The sequence below is a fragment of the Dipodomys ordii genome, unplaced genomic scaffold (assembly GCF_000151885.1).
Source record: "Dipodomys ordii isolate 6190 unplaced genomic scaffold, Dord_2.0 Scaffold10, whole genome shotgun sequence".
NCBI lineage: Eukaryota > Metazoa > Chordata > Mammalia > Rodentia > Heteromyidae > Dipodomys > Dipodomys ordii.
In genome coordinates this window covers 3,271,651-3,288,949 of record NW_012267226.1, presented here as the reverse complement: position 1 = coordinate 3,288,949, position 17,299 = coordinate 3,271,651, and the positions used below count along the sequence as shown (strand labels likewise).

At 41.2% G+C, this 17,299-nt stretch overlaps 1 protein-coding gene across 1 annotated transcript in view; it reads left to right on the top strand.

The window, feature by feature from the left end:
* The window catches only part of Snx19 (sorting nexin 19), a 43,591-nt gene extending 33,308 nt beyond the window's left edge, over positions 1-10,283 (top strand). The window contains exons 9-11 of the mRNA XM_013009793.1: positions 6,283-6,467; positions 7,689-7,776; positions 8,722-10,283. Of these exons, the coding sequence (XP_012865247.1) occupies positions 6,283-6,467; positions 7,689-7,776; positions 8,722-8,854 (406 nt within the window). The 3' untranslated portion in view covers positions 8,855-10,283. The remainder of the gene's footprint in view (positions 1-6,282; positions 6,468-7,688; positions 7,777-8,721) is intronic.
* The last annotated feature ends 7,016 nt before the right edge of the window (positions 10,284-17,299 follow it).

Below are 17,299 nucleotides of genomic sequence, written 5' to 3'. Positions count from 1 at the left end.
GTGCTTTTCCACTTTCTCAAAATCGTAATCTTTTATTCTATAACAGTGTTTTTAAACTTTTTTTTGAAAACTTCTATTCACAATAAGGAAAACCTGGAAGCCTGTCACGAATACTTGAACAGGTACAAATATGCATTCAGATATACACAAACATCTGGTCTATGCAGTCATATGGATGTATATACATACATAGCAAAAGTATTCTAAAACCTCTAGTGTACTTTCATATTTTCTGTTTGAATGAATTTCTATTTTGACTTCTTAAAATGTTGCTACGGTCACCCAAACAGGACTTCTAGTGATATTCAGTCCACAATTTAGAAAATATTCTGGGACAGCTACCAGGCTAAATCACTACAAAATAACCTGATACATTGGATCCAAAAGACCCCAGGTCTAAGGAAGTGTGAAATGGCCTAACCCACTTTAGGGGACATGTGACAATGTCTAGAATTTTTTTTTTCATTTTGATATTTTATATGAACAGAGGCACATAGGCATTGTACCTTTATACTCCTCTTCTAAGAGTATCCTCCTTTGGTCTCACTGTGTGTGAATACAGAGAGTTCTGTATAATTTTATCCTGTCCTTGTATATTTTAGAACTAGCTTCCACATAGGAGAATAAATATGTGCCATTTGTCTCTCTGAGCTTGGCTTACCTCACTTAAGATGATTTGTTTTAGGTCCATCCATTTCCCTGAAAATGACATACTATTATTCTTTCTAATGGCTGTGTAAAATTCCATTGTGTGTAAGTACCATATTTTTTTGACCCATTCATCTATTAAGCATCTGGGCTGTTTCCATATGGAACTATTTTGTGATTGTCACAACCAACATCTATTTGAGGATAAAGAGTCAAGTATGCTTCTAAACATCCCATAGGAAAGAAGCCCCACAGGAAAGAACCAGCAGTCCAACCTGTCAGTGGTGTGAAAGTGAAAACCATGTTCTAAGGATAGAATGAGGCAGCACTTCATGGCACCTGTATGTCCATTTACAATGATAAATGTTGTCTGTAAGCACAAGAACAGGCTGTTAAAGATCAGCTTTAAGCAAATTTTTCTCTCCTTTTCTTTGAACTGTACTTGTGCCTTAGGATAAAGCTGAGGCATATTCATACTTGGGGTTACCAGCTTACAAGGAATGAAACCTGGTTTTTGTTTGTTACTTAGACCACAGCAGGTATCTTTGTTAGAATAGTAGTAGTGCTCTTAGGAATATTTTTCTAGTTTTTGACTTGACTATTTTCTTTCTGTCTCTTGCCTGTAAAGTCACAATGACTTAGGACCCTTTCTCACTTAGCCATGACGGATCTCTTACAAAAGAAGTGGAGGGAATTTAATTATCTGGATTAAGCCTGATCTCCCCCAGTCTTCTCCTTTTATTCATGAAATTTGATTCGTCTGTTTTTGTTTTGTTTTGTTTTTTTAATGGCAAGTGACCTTTTGCTAATCTTGAAGCACCATCTTAAGTCCTGGTATTAAACCATCTCCTTTTTGTCTACTACTTCATTCCTCCATCTAGCTATTTCAGACCAGGTTCTCTTGAACATGGAATAGAATGTACCCCCCATATATTGGCAAGCCTTTAATCTCCAGATCCTCCTTCCTTCCATGTCTGGCATAAGAACAGTGTCAATCTGTTGTTGTTCTTTCATGCAGTAGGCTATTTCTTTCCTTCCCGCCGCCCCTGCCCCCCACTATAGAAGTAAGGCTTCTATGTACTGTAAACCATCCCAGAAATGGCTTAACAGAACAGACCTGGTTTGGGTTTTCCTTTTCTTTGAGGATTCAAGTATAACAATAGGAAGAGATCTGTCAAACATTAGAACCAGAACAGTGTTGAAAAATAAAACCAAAGCTATTTGAGGCTATTTCTTTTTTTTGTTGTTTTTGTTGGTCATGGGGCTTGAACTCTGGGCCTGGGCACTGTCCCTCAGCTCTTCAGCTCAAGGCGAGCGCTCTGCCACTTGAGCTACAGCGCCACTTCCGGTTTTCTAATGGTTTATTGGAGATAGGAGTCTCACGGTCTCTCCTGCCCGGGCTGGCTTTGAACCTCAGATCTCAGCCTCCTGAGTAGCTAGGATTACAGGCGTGAGCCACCGGCGCCCGGCTTGAGGCTATTTCTACCATTTTATTTTAACATGTTTACCTCATGCATATCATATTACATAAACAATAACATTTTTATTTGGTAAATGAAGTTTATAATGGAAAGATGATGATGATGATGATGTGTGTCCATCACCTTGAAACTTTAGATTCCCATTAGTTTAAGTGCTTAAGTGAGCAGGGAATGATACTGCATGGCAGCAGGGCCAGCACTTAGGAGGCAGAGGCAGAAGGATCCCAAGTAAACACCAGCTTGGACTACATGGCAAGACTGTCTCAAAAATAAGCAAACAGACAGAAAGAATAAGGAATATAGATGCTAGAAACAGATGGTGAAGACATTCCTGTGACACATCAGTTCCATTCCTTTGCTCTAAGGGAGCTATAGGGTCATAGATCTGTTTGTCTTGTTTTCTTTTGTTTATTTGTTTGTTTTTTCTGTGCTGGTACCGGGGCTTGAAATCAGGGACCTGGGTGCTATCCCCTAAGCTTATCACTCAAGGCTGATACTCTACAACTTGGTCCATAGCTTCACTTCCAGATTTTTAGTGGTTCATTGGAGATGAAGTCTCACAGACTTCCTGCCCTACTGACTTCATAGCCAGCTCCTCAGATCTCAGCTTCTCCTGAGTAGCTAGAATTACAGGCATGAGCCTAGTACAGTTTAATAAAGAGATGGAGGTATGGATGAAGCTCTATTTCCGAAAAGAATGACAGAATAAAAGGAAAGGAAGATGAAATGGATAAAAAAGAAAATGTTATTGGCTGAAGAAATCTCCATTTTCCTTGTTATCAGTAATCTACTGGCAGCTGGAGCTAATGGCTCATCCTTGAAGAGATCAGAGTTGCACAGTCCCAGGTTTGCCTAGGCATACATACCAGAATATGCTTGAAACATAACTAAAGCAAAAAGATCTGGGAGTATGGCTCAAGTGGAAGAGTGCCTGTCTTTCAACTTCAGGGCCTTCAATTTAAACCTCAGTATTACCAAAAAGGGAGAAAAAAAAAAAAGGTCCACTGGCATTGGCTTATATCTAGATATCAACAAATTATACCAGATCAGTGAATCTGGCCATTTGAAACTTTTAAAAGACATTGTAGATAATAATAAAGCATATCTTAGGAATTGGATTGTAACTCATAAATGTGAACTACTAATATATATATATATGTATATACATATATATATGTATATGTATATATATATGTATATATATGTGTATATATATATATGTATATGTATATATATATGTATATATGGCAGCTTGAGCAGGGGTAGTTATAAAGGGGATTTTCTTGATTTGGGCTTTGTAGTCATGGTTCAAGACAAGATACCATCCCCAGAAGCTGTGTGGACCAGAAAGATTGGTTGCACACAGTGTACTGCAGAGCCTGCCTTGTAGAACTAGAAAGTGACCACACTGAGGCCAAGGGTCTGAGGGAAAGCATTTGTTTTCTAGAGGAGGACAAGTAGGAAGAACCCAAAGGAGAGTTTTGCTACTGTATTAAATGCGATGTACTGTAGTACAAGTGTGTGATCTGTAGGGTCTGGGAAAAGATAAGGAAAGTTGACTCTCTTCAAGCTCTCATACAGAGAGAAAAGCCACTCTCTAATCTCTGCTCCTCTCTGTAGCCCTGAAGTTCTATTTGGTTCCTGCCTGTTTATACAAGTCTATTTCCAACAGTCCTGGGACCATCCTCCAGGGTCTTCTGGTGACCAACTGTACCTTGGGTTACAGTGCTTAAGAGTGACTTCTTTCATTCGCAGTTGATATTACTTGGAGGTGTTAATCCTAATAAACAGTTCTGCTGTTCTCTTCCCACAAATTTGACTCATCTTCATTATCAGATGCTTCACTTTACCTTTTCAGACTTGGACTTTTCTTCTCAACATCCCCACTTAGAGCTTGAGAAGTTATAGCCTTAGAGCTTTGTATAAATTCAATTTTGCAAAATACTAAAATTCCTTTTTCTTCCAACATGTCACCAAGGAGAGACCCAAAAGGATATCCTTGTCATAATGCAGTATGAGGTCCTGTCCCACTAATAGACTAATGTTAATTCAAAAGACTCTGATTCCTTTCTTGTATGGTATGCCCAAAGATAACCGAGGTTTTCTGATTGTATAATATGCTTAGTCTTTGATGCTCAGCTTTTGAAGCACTTGAATCATGGACATTTTTGACCCCAGACAGAAATAAGGGTAGACTGGCATCTATGAATATGTGGATGATAAAATGAGCTACAGCTGATTCAGCATGCTGTGTTTCTAGAACAAAATCTAGGAATTAAGGAATCTCTAGATTCCTTGAAGATTTGGGGTAGCAAGGCTTTGCCCCTCTCTACAGTCTCTTAAATGAGAATCTAAAACACATCATTCACCTCAGTAGAAGGTGCAGTGTGTAGTTTGAGATGGAGAAGGGAGCCTTTGGGTCACTTGATCCCCTGCAAAGAACCCGATCAGGTGGTCATAGCCACCTCCCTCTGGTGACACTCTTCTATAAACAGGAACAAGAATTCTTGCTACTGGATCCCCCTTGTCAGGCGGCTTAGGCTCGCTGAATGAAAGGCCTTGTGAAAAGGAGATGCAATCCTAATAATAACAGACACAATCGTGATAGCTATTTTGGGCAAGAGCAGCTTTGTGCCGCTCTTGATCTCCATCGATGTCTGCCATTCTTGTCCTGCTATTACCTTTCAGGTTTCCTATATTTAGAATCATTTGTGAGCCCTGGACTTGGGGGATTGCAGCCCCCAGGACCGGAATGCCCAGCTTGAGTGGAATGCAGACTGTCTGGCAGAGTGGAGGTTAAATAAAGTTTGCCTTGGCGGCCTCCTCTGCTCTTGAATGGGCAACAAGTAATTTGGGCATAGGAGCAATAGCATGAGCTGCTGTGCATCACAGTTTTCTGGCATGAGTAGAAGTAGTTGGCAGTCCAGGATCAGCATAGCCATGCTATTCTCCAGAGATTGGCCTTGAACTTCAACTCATGACCATACCACTCTGGAAGGATGTAGGGACAAATAAAGAATTACAGTGAAACATGTTCCAGATTTTCCCAGATTTAGTATGTCTGCCCCTCAAGGAAATACTCATTACAATGATGACAGTTGTCAATCAACAAACATTTTTTGAACATTAAGGCACTTTGGGAAATTGTTAATAAGTGCAGGACCCAGAAATCTTGTAACATTTATAATTTAGTTGAAGAAGTAAACCTAACTCATATTCCAAAGTAATATAGCAGCTCTAGACCTACACTATAGCATTAAGTGCCAAATGAGTATTAAAGAGGAGAGCTGTCTGGCTTGAAATTTCATTGAGGAAGTTGAGATTAAGTAGGGCCTGCCAGCAAAGCCAGCATCAACTTCTGGAAAGAAGAGGGTCTTATAAGTGACAGGACTGTGAGAAAGGGCAGATGTAATCATTTCTCAAGACAAAAAAAAAAAAAAAGTGTGTTAAGGCTAGGTAACAAGAGAGAGGGCAAAAGGATTGTATAAAAATCACCAATCTCCTAACTGGCAGCTCTGTGTTCAGTTTACTCAGACGCTTATAATCCTTCTCCCTGGATAAGAGCTGGAAAAGCTAGGTGCAGTGCATTCTTACTTTGAGACTGAGACCCTCTTAACGTTCTATTCTGTAAAACCCTGGTACAGTGTGAAGCTCACAGTGAACACTCAGTAAATTCACTATTTTTACTCTTACATGTCTTCAAATTGTGTGATCCCAGTTCAGGTGACTTGGTTTCCACTCTGAGAATTGGTGCTGATTTTGCTTTGACCTGTTTAGATTGCTCACATGATTTATGCTGTGTTAGTTAGCCCATTAGGGTTGCTATAAGAAAATACCATAAACTAGATGGCTTATAAAGAGAAACCTGTTCCTCACAAATCTTATGGATAGGAAGTTCAAGACCCATGCACCAACAGGTCAGTATTTTCTGAGGACTCAATTTCTCATTCATAGACTTCCAATCTTCTCCCTATATCCTCTTGTGGTTAAAGAGTCTCTTTTATAAGAGCATGGCTCTACCTATGACATAATCCCCTCATGCCACCACTTTGCAGTTACGATGTTCACATAAGACCTGGAGGGTGACAGATTCATTGTTTTATATTCCATTTCCTTGTGAGATTTTTGCACTTCTTTCTCTCTTCTACCACAGGTGGCTAGAGGTACAGGTGGCTAATCTAACATGTCCACAGCGCTGGGTGCAGTACCTTCAACTTCTTCAGGAGTCCATCTGGCCTGGTGGTGTTTTGCCTAAGTTTCCACGGCCTATAAGGACTCAGGAGCAGAAAGTGGCTACCAGGAAACAGGCTTTACAGAGCCTGATGAGTATCCTGCCAGGTAATCAGATGAAAGGGTGAATTTTAATACAATAGGTCTTATAACTTTACTACCTTTACCCTGTACTTGAATGTGGCTCGACTCAAAGTCTTAAGATACTAGAAAAATAGTCAGAGCTGAAATTCTTTTATCCCTCATTCAGGAGATTGCAAGGAAATGGAATTGATCACCTTGGCTACATACTAAGCACCAGAAGAGAATACTATAGATACATAAATTAAAAACTCCTGCCTAATTGTAGGTACTCATGCCTATAATCCTAGCTACTCAGGAGGAGATCTGGAGGATCATGGCTCAAAGGAAGCCCAGGCAGAAAAGTTTGCATGCTCCATTTTCAAAACAATTATCAAAAAGCAGGGCTGGAGGCAAGACTCAAGTGGTAGAGTGCCAATTATGAGCTAGCAAGCTGAACAAGAGCAAAGCACTGAGTTCAAGCCCCAATACTAGAGGGAAAAAAAACAAACAAGCAAAAAACTCTTGGGGTCTAAGGAAGCTGTATCTACAGAAGTAGTCTCAGAAGCATTCCTGTTCAGTGAACATGTCAGCTTCTCTACCAATTTATGGGGTTATGGGGACTGGGAAAGACTGTAAGTCCTCCAGAGCTTACAACTTAGCAATAGTAAAAAGACCTGTGAAAGCATTTTCTTCCTATGTGCTGTTTTTAAAGGGAAGAGAAAGCAGTTTGTTGCCTACAGCTTTAGTAACCAGGAAACAACTCTCTTGAGCCACAGAAGTAACCTGCACTTTTGTGGCAGGTTACAAGAGTATTTCTTTTTTTGTTGTTTTGTTTTGTTTTTGGGTCCGGTCGTGGGGCCTGAAGTCTGGGCCTGGGCGCTGTCCCTCAGCTCTTCAGCTCAAGGCTAGTGCTCTACCACTTGAGCCACAGCACCACTTCCAGCTTTTTTCTTTTTGCTTATGTGGTGTTGAGGAATCGAACCCAGGACCTGATGCATGCAAGGCAAGCGCTCTACCACTGAGCCACCTTCCCAGCCCACAAGAGTATTTCTTAAAGCACATTTCTACTTAGATACCTAACGTAAGGAACATTTTTATTGTCTTTTCTCTAGTTTATGAAGTCATCATTTGGCTGTGTGTTTTGGAGTTAGGCCAGAAAGCACCTATCTATGTAAAATGGCAGAAATTTTGGGGAGACATTCTTCTGAGCTTGAAGTTTCAATAGAGATGCAAAAATTCTGTCTTTTTTTTTTTTTTCCTCGTCAGATTTTTTGGTAGAAATCCTGGGGGTGAACAAGTGCCGGCTAAGCTGGAATCTCATTTTAGAGTCACTGCAGCAACCTCTCATCAACAGGTAAACTGAAGCATGCATGCCCACCACCACCAACACAGGGAAAGCCATAGGTGGTTTCAAATCCCACATCCAGAAGAATGTGTCTGTCTGTCTGGTCTCCTTATGGCATTGTCTGATGTCCACTAAGTAAAATCCGTGTGTTCAGGCTTCTGAGCAGGCTGTGCCATGGTAGTAAGTTCCTGTTAGACCAGCTATTTGTATTCGGAACTCACTGTAGAACCCATATGAATGGCCAACAATGCCCTGCTAACCTCAGGCTTGCAACTTCAGTGTGCATAATAGATCTTTCCAACATCTGCCAGCCCCTGTTAACGTGCAAGACCACACACTGACCTGTACATCACAGGACATACCTTGACTTTCAACATTGGTTCCCAGCCTCACAGAAAACTTGTGATGAGTGTTGATGTTATGAGTTGTCATTACTTGAATAGAAATACTAAAGATAATAAGATTGAAATCATAATTCTGAGTGGCAATTCCTTGAATAATTTACAAGAAGCAGACTCCATCCTTAAAGCTGGAATGCTTTGGGAAAGTCTAGAATGTTCTTATATTCTTTTCTCAAACCCTACATCAAAGTCAATTCCTTGGTGCAGGTTTTGCCCCCTGAATGTAGAGTAGCCTGTAAATCTATAGTGATTATTATGAGAAGTGACCGTAGTCAATAACATGCCATCCCAGTGATTTCCCCTCCCAGTACTTCAGAGAAGTACTGATGTGCTATTGTCACTGTCCACAGAGAAATGGTACTTTATAAAAGTCCCCTTTATAAAAGTTCCCTTCTTGCCTTGGATGGGGTTGTAGCCTTTAGCAGCTCAACAACCACTTCATCAGACTGTTGCTGAAAAGGTAATGAGTAAGTGGGTAAAGAAAATAAGTATTATAAACAGAATCTTGTGTTTCTTGACTGAACTCTTAAGTTGTTCTATCCATTTCTTTCAGACATTTGATCTACTGCCTTGGGGACATCATTCTGGAATTCTTGGATCTCAGTGCCTCTGTTGAAGAATCTGCCACAGCCCCCTCAGCCTCAGACACCCCAGGCAGCCCCAAAAGGATGAGTGTTTCCCCGTAACTGGGGGTCATTCACGCATTCTTCAAAGACTAGGAAAGGAGAGTAGTTCATTTATCCAGACACCAGTCAGGACATTTGATCCACTGAGCAAGGCAGCCCAATCCTTGCCCCACTTCAAACCCAGTTCTACCCTTTGTAGCAGGTGGCAGGGGTTATCTATCAATCGCATGTGTATCCATTTCCATAGCTTTGTTGTGGTTTTTGGATTATTGCTAGTGGCTAGGTCCTCTATGTTTTGGAAAGCATCACTGTGAATTAGAAGAATGAGCACCTTTTGCCTCTGTCCTTTCCCTCTAAGACTGCACAGCCAAGCCCTGTACCTACATGTGCCTAAGCTACCAACACACAAACTCTGGATGGAACTATAGCTCAGTTTCCTTGGAGGAGAAAATAATCTTCTTAGATTCTCTTTTCCTGGAAACTGAAATTCATTTGAGGTCACTCCTTACAGTCAGACATCTGGGTCCTACCTAGTTAGCAATTCCAGAAGAGGAGAGGGAAATGTTTCTCAAGGGACTTTTTGCTCATGGGCTGTTTTCCAACACAGCAGCCTTATTGAGGCTGTCATGAAGGCTGATTCCCTGGACGGCTACACTTTTCCTGTTCAGAAAGCTTCAAAGAAAACTGCCAAGCCTCTGGTAAATCCACCCACCCTTCACACCCTATCCTGAAAGGAATTGCAACATAGATTGCATTTGTAAGCTTTCCTCCTAACACCCACCCAAAAGCCATTAAGTTTTAAGATTTATAACTTTCCCTCTATCTTCAACAAAATCACATGGCAACTTAGATACTGGGCTTCACTGTTTCCAGAGAAAAGGAAAAGTACTTGTTCCATGGCTAAGAATGCTCAGAGGATCGAAACCCAGATGAGAGGACCTCTGTTCACATGTCTTTGGCAGGAAACTTTTACTCTGAACACAAAATGATAACAGACTTAAAGGGCTTTGCTTGACTTCCTGTAGGCTTTAAGGATCAAGTTAGTCCTTAAGACTTGAAAAGGTAAAAGTGTTCCGTCAGAGGTAATGTCCACTAAAACTGCTGGTAGAAAAGAAGGCAGGCAGCAAGTCAAAAGGGAAGCACTGCTACCTGTGAAATGTGGTGTGTAGCTAGTAAAAGACTTGTCTGGGCACTACCAGGAAACCATGACTGACCTCTAACCCTCTAGTATCACCTCTTCCCCTGGTGCATGAGACTCTCCCACTTGAAGATCTTCTGCCTGGAATTAAGACTGCTGAGAATGGGCTTGGATATCAAGACCAGCATCAAAGTTCTCAAAGACTATGAAGTAGGTGATGAGCGCACAATTAAAATCGTCATAGAAGAAAAAGTTGTGAAATCATGTTACTTCTCTTCCCACCACCCACCCCACTACCTTCCTGCACCCTACCCTAGCCTGGTCTGTAAGCTCTTAACCATAAATTATGTTCTGATGTAACTAGGAGGCTTAGGTGTGCTATTCTTGCTGAAAGGCAAGAAGGTGAATGGGATAGTGTCTCATGACCCTCTCTGTCCTTCAGAGTTAGTTATGACAGTGACTTGAAGGCTCTGAGTGCTCTTAAGTACCTTCTTCACTAGATTTTCATAGACCAAAGTAGCTTAGCCTTCTACATGGCCTGAGTACCTACAGGGCTACAAATCCAGCCAGAAGATCCTTTGGCTCCTTCAGGCAGACTGTGGCATTCTGGGTAGGTGGAACTGCGCAGTCTTAGTTTCTTCTGCCTTCTCTCCCTACCCTCACCCCTCACATGTACTTAGCTCTCTGTACTGCTTTCATTCTGCTGTTTCTGACTCAGATGTGACACAGATTCTGTCCATTGATAACCTGACACACCATGAAATCTCTCTGTCAAGAAATTCTAAAGAATCTTTAGACACTTCCAATCCAAACAACTTCTTCAAATTTCACATTATGTAAGAGACCCCACCTCTACTCCACCTGGCCCAGATAGATAAGCTGTCCTCACATCCTACCCAGGAGGGAAATAATAGATATCACCAAGGAAATAATCAAAACCTAGCTCTCTGCTCAAAAAACTTGCCAAGTTTGGGTGGCAGGTTCAGGCAAAAGGCTAGATCAGCATTTGGGAGACAGCCACCAGTGTTAAGAAAGATTTCAGCTTGGAGTGTTACTGAAGGCAGCTGAGGCCTGGGTCTTCACCATTCCAGTCATTTCTTTTACTCTGGCATATATTCATGACTTAAGTTTTATTTATTTAAATCAGAATTGTAATGGTTCTCTCTTCATAAAACCACTTCTATAAAAGAGGAGGGGAATGCTGTATACTTTCTGTTAGATTTTCAGCATTATCTTTGCCTTTGTTTTTTCAGTTCAAGAGAGCTGTACTTAATCATCCATCACAAAACAACCTACCACATTTTTTTTCATGCTTGTGGGTTAGGCTTGACAAAACCTAAAAGTTATATTCTTAGATCTGAGCAAAGGGTCATATATAATTTTTAACTTAACACAAGCTAAGTAAATTTCAAAGTTTCTAATTTACAAGGTGACTTTTTGGTGGGGGGTTGAAGGGTCCAGTCGTAGGGCCTGAACTCTGGGCCTGGGCGCTGTCCCTCAGCTCTTCAGCTCAAGGCTAGAGCTCTACCACTTGAGCCACAGTGCCACTTCCGGCTTTTTTTCTTTTCTTTTTTTTTCTTTTTTGCTTATGTGATGCTGAGGAATCGAACCCAGGGCCTCATGCATACAAGGCAAGCAGCACTCCACCACTGAGCCACCTTCCCAGCCCCATGGTGACTTATTTTTAAAAGAAGCATAATGTAAAGTCTACCTTGACAAATTAAGTGGTACCATACATTGTTGGTTAACTATAAAAAAAAAAAAAAGTTCAACAGATGTCTAGAAGCTTCTTGTCTTGCATAATTGAAACTTTATACACAGTGAAACAACTTCCCGCTTCCCTTACTGGACAGTGGTGGTAGTTGAAGAACCACCATTCTGCTCCTGCCACACAGAAGTAGAATTGTACAATATATGTCCTTCTTACTACCGGCTTATTCTACTTAGTATAATGTCCAGGTACATCCATATTGGAGCCTGTGACAGAATTTCCTTCTTCATGAAGACTCAGTAACATTGTATTGTATGGATATGTCACATTTTCCCCATCAATTCATGGACATTTAACTTGCTTTCACTTCTTTGTGATTGTAAGTAATGTTGCAGTGAAAATACATGTAAATACTTCTTTGAGATCCCGCATTTACCACTTTGAAACAAATACTCAGAAGATTTCAAGATCTATGGTTCTATTGAGGAACCACCTTAGTTTTGCTTTGCAGCTCTACTTAAAATGCACGCGCACACACACACACGCATGCACACGTGTGTGTGTGTGTGTGTGTGTGTGTGTGTGTGTGTGTGTGTGCACTTTAATACTCACCATCCTAATGAGGTGATAGCTCATTGTGGTTTTGAATCTTCCAGATGCCACTTCCTTTGCTCATAGCACCCAACAACAGTTGTTAGGTCCTATACGAAGTAAAGACAGATATAAACATAGCCCCCTGGCTATAAGAGATAGGAAGCTTTGGATAGAAATTGGACTGCTAGGGAATTATATTTTCCTCTATAAAATCAGTTTAAAAAAAAAAAGAGCCCAGGGTTCATGGATCTCATCAGTTCAGGGGCCTGATTCTTTCCGGGTTTCTGCTCTGCCTTTCTAAACATGTAAGCTTTTCCCAAGACTACCAGATCCAAAACGGCTTCAGTTGCTGGCATCACATCCAGACCTAAAATTGTGAAAACACAAGGCCATCTGATGACTTTTATGAATGAGAATGAGGGAGCCAGGTCCCAGAATCCCTTCAAGAGTCTTCTAATTACTCCTTGTCCAGGGCTGCCCACCCTTCTGTCAGTCTGCACAGTGATCAATGGGATTATGGTGACTGGCTTGCAATAGTATTGACTCTCAGAAATTAGGGAGGAGGGTAAGTGATTCAGGAAGATCAGACACTCCAAAGGAAAGTTAGCAAGGAAGAAGTGAGGATATGTATTGAGACACTTGTCTGTAATGGGTTGTTCTACCAACATTGAACAAATACATGTGCAACTCAGAACACGTAGTGCCACCTAAGAGTTACCATTTGATTACAAACATTCTATGCATATGAACACAATGCCCTCATCAACTGTAAGGCAGATGCATCTACATATGCCATTTTGTACATGAGGCACAGAGGTCAACTCAGTTGCTTACCCACAGAAATGACAGATCCAGATAACAAAAATCTTGTCAGATTCCAAGCTCATGTGCATAACAATTGCACTTGGCTGATTCTATCTTACAAAGAGAATTAAGACCACCCCCTTACTTATAAGGCATCTATAATACAGAAACCAACAAACCTTTACTGTAAAGGACCAGAGTAACTATTCCAGGCTTTTCAGCTGTAGGGGCTGTCCACTCAGCTCATCCATTGAAGCATGAAAACAGGCACCAATTCATCAGCAATGTGGTACTGTTCCAGTTAAGATCTGAATTCTAAACAGGCAGCTGGCTAGATTTAACCCTTAAGTTGTAGTTTGTGGACTTCGGGTCTAGTGAATTGGAATGGTACTTTGAACTAGGCTATGCCTGCAATTCACCTTGTAAACAATGAATGTTTTCGTTTGGTTGTCTGAGATGAGGCCTATAAAAGTGCATGTCTGCTATGAAATGGTGTAGTTATCCCACCCCATGGCTGGTTATTAAGGAAGCAGGTGGAGATACCTTCCTCTGAAGAACCCATGGCCCCTCATTGCCCTCAGCTTCCACAGTCCCTCAGCACCTCCCAGGACAAAATGGAAGGGGAGGGAAGGAGCATTAACTTGGGAGCTGGGGAACACGTGATATGTTTGCAGTTGACGGCTCAGTTGAACAAGCTCTGCCATAATGGATCACCTCTGTTTCCTTTCCACTTTAAGTGCCAGAAATCACAGGAGAAAATGGTTGTCATACTCATTGCTGGAAGCCCTAAAGGGTTGAACATCAGCCAGCAACTGCATCACTCCTGTGTGATAAGAGGTTACTGCACAAAACAAAACAAGATTCTAAGGGAGCCAGGAGCCAGGGAGGAGGAAGATATCCCAAACGTGATTTTTACATCCTCAAAAAAGCAAGAAACGAGTGAAACATGTGAGAACCTTTCCTTTGCAGGGACAGCAAGTGAAGTAAACATGGCTACAGAGTAGAGGAGGTAATTTGGTCACAGGTCACCTGGCTACCTGTACTCTGAACTGTTCTCAGATACCTTGATGTCTTTTTATCACTCACATTTATCTCTGGTCTGAAACTTCAGATTCTGCTTTCTTGGATGCAAAGTAAGGACGTGACAGGATTCAGACATCCTGGTCTGGATGTCTACCTACCAACATGAGATAAATCTTTCTCAACTTACTCACATCCGTACCTGCAGGCATATCTGTGAAGGTAATCACTGCATTTTCTAGGATGTGGAAGAGAGGGAGGAAGGTAAGAGTGAACGAGAAAAGGAAGCTGGGCACCAGTGTTTCTTGTAATCCTAGCTACTGAGGAGGCTGAGGATTGCAATTCAAAAAGCCAACCCAGGCAACAAAGTCTATGGGACTCATCTCCAAGTAAGCAACAAAAAAAGCCTGAAGTGGGGCTGTGGCTTAAGTGGTAGAGCCCTTGCCTTGAACACAAAAGCTCAGGAACAGTGCCTAGGCCCCGATTTTAAGGCCCATAACCAATTAATTAAAAGAGAAAGAACAATCTCAAGATCCAAACTTAGAAAACAGTTCTTGGGTTGGCATTTACTGTTCCTTTTAAACCCCCTATAATATATCCTTCAGTCACCAGTGTTCACTTAGGAAATGCAAACTGATGTTACTATTAAAGTGTTCCAGCCATTAAGAAGGCAAGTCCATTGTTGTACATGAATAATTCACACTTGGCATTTTGTCTTTCTTATCCTCCACTCACCGCTACACTTTCCATGGTTGCAAGCAAGGGAAGCTTGATTATGATTGCTTCCAGAAACTCCTGAAGTTGAGTGAAGACTAAGCCAGATGAACACAAAAGTCTTTGGTAGCAAATGAAGAGATGATCACATCTTCCGGAGCCATTTACTGTCCTCTGGGTTGGACTAGGTTTTGGTAACCACACAAGGCAAAAGATGCCGTGGCCTGTGGCTCTTAAAGAGTTATCCCTCCCTACTCCAGGAGCTATTAGAAAGGATGAGCTATAGATATTCAAATGAAATGCAATTTACAGCTCTGCCATTGGGGGAACAGACCCTACTCAGGGAGGACACATCTCTCAGTTTGGGCTCCAAGTTTGAGAAAGTATTTGCAAGCCACTTCTTTTCTAGCTTTACACAGTTTGCCTCCTGTTTAGCCAAGAATGTGAACAATCCTTTCAAAAGTAGTAAGGGCTTCTTTCACTAAGGCTACCTGAATCACTAGGACAATCACACGGCCTGGATTTGGCAGAATCTATTAGGGAGAGATTGGATGTTTTACAAAAACATTGCATTATACCTCAGCCATGTTTCTATCCTTTGGCCTATACTTTTGTTTCCAACAGGCAGCTTACCTTTCCTTCTGGGATGGAGGACTCCTACTTCTTAAGGACTCATTCAAGTTCCACTTTCTCCAATAACTATCTGGTGATACCAGCCTTAACTCTCCCCCTCCCTGTGAGTTATTTAAATTGCCTCTGGAGTCGTGAATAAATGAGTCTTCCAATACAAAGTAAAGATTTGTGTTTATTAACTCATAGAGGTAACATGTAAGTAGAATCTAATGAAATAATTTTCTAGAGACAGAAGATGAGGGCAAGCACAAAGTGAATAGTAAATATTCATCTTTAAAATTTTATTATATCCTCAACAGCAAACATCAAATAAAAGAAGTTTTTTTTTAATTTCCTATGCAAGACCCACATGGTTTTTCCTTAACTATACTATTTGTAGGCTAGGGATATAGCCATAAAGTTCAAAACATAGGCTTTTTAAAGAAAACAGGTCCTGATTTGAAAATGCTTTTAAAAATCATTCAGTAGTAAAAATAACCAATGTCCCTACAGTTCCCCCAGATCTCCACAACTGTTTCTACTTTTCATCTTAGTAAGATCAGAAAATAAAATCTGCCTAAAGAAAATATTATCAACTCTTTTCTACCCCAGACATACATTTGTAAAGAGAGTGGATAGCATCAAGAAGGAAAAAAGACAACTTCCTACTCTTCGCGGTTCTGTGCTTTAAAATTGTCCTGTGGTTCCAAGCTTAAAATTCTTTTCACACCTTTTCAAATGGTTTAGCTAAGCCATGTCTAAGATACCAAAGGAAAAACTTCAAAGTTTAGTTGGAAAAGAGAGCACAAGCACATTCCTGACTCACAGGATGTTTGCATCCCAACCATGTTTGTTTCTGAAACTATTTGCCCAAGCCCAACAGATCAAAACAAGGCAGCTGCCATAAGGAGAAAACTAAGGAATCTAAGACATCTGGCTAATGGATAGGTTCCCCTGGGGTAAGTTCACCTATTGTTTCTGGGTTTGAAGTGAAAGTCTCCAGGTCATGCTGAGGAAGAGGGCAGAGCAGGTGGAAGAGTAGAGGAAGAAGTTATTCTGAAGATCAAAGCAAGGACGTGTTTCATAACAAGGGAGGCCTCTCTCGACCACTCAGTACTAAGGTCATATATTAGTTTAAAGTACGCTTGCATACGAAAGAGCACATCTGCCATGGTATGAGGGCCATTTTTCATGCCAGGGCACATTTGCAAAACACATGATTTGGAATAGTCTGGAGCCAGAATTGGTTCTGTATCCACCCCGGGGCAGGTTGGTTAGACTCCAGTGTAAACCTCCTTGGGATAAACCACTTATTCCAGTGGAGAGCGCTAGATAATTAATACCAGATCTGTCCCAAACAACTTTGTATGTCTTACACGTGGGCCAAGACCCAGAAAGTTCCCTTTTTGATGGATCTGTTGAGATGAGGTTGAGAGTTTTGGTGTTTTCATATTTGATTGAAGCTACCCCTTAGGTGCATAGATGTGGCATTTTGACAGTCATGTAGCATTTTCAGGGCAAGAGGTGGTCTGGACAGATGAGGGAAAATGTGGGAATATAGTACTATCTGTGGCCCATCTGCTCTCAAGAACATCATTAGGTGCATACTTTTAGCAGTGTGGAAAGATGGAAGCACTAATTTGTGTTTCAGCAAGTTCCACATCTTCAAGTTTGGGGTATGGAATAGTGCCTACCAGTAGGGTGAAAGGACCTACGTTCTTTATGGGATTAGAGTTTCTGAGGATTTCCCCCCCAAGTGATAAAAATTGTCCTGATTTAGTCTGTTTCATGGCAGCCAGCATTGAACCAATCATTTGCCTCGTTTCATTGCTTTTCTTTGTTCATTCCTGAAATACTTTCCTTTTCTGGCACGAGCCACCTGCAACCAGCTAAGAAGTGCCTTTCAAAAATG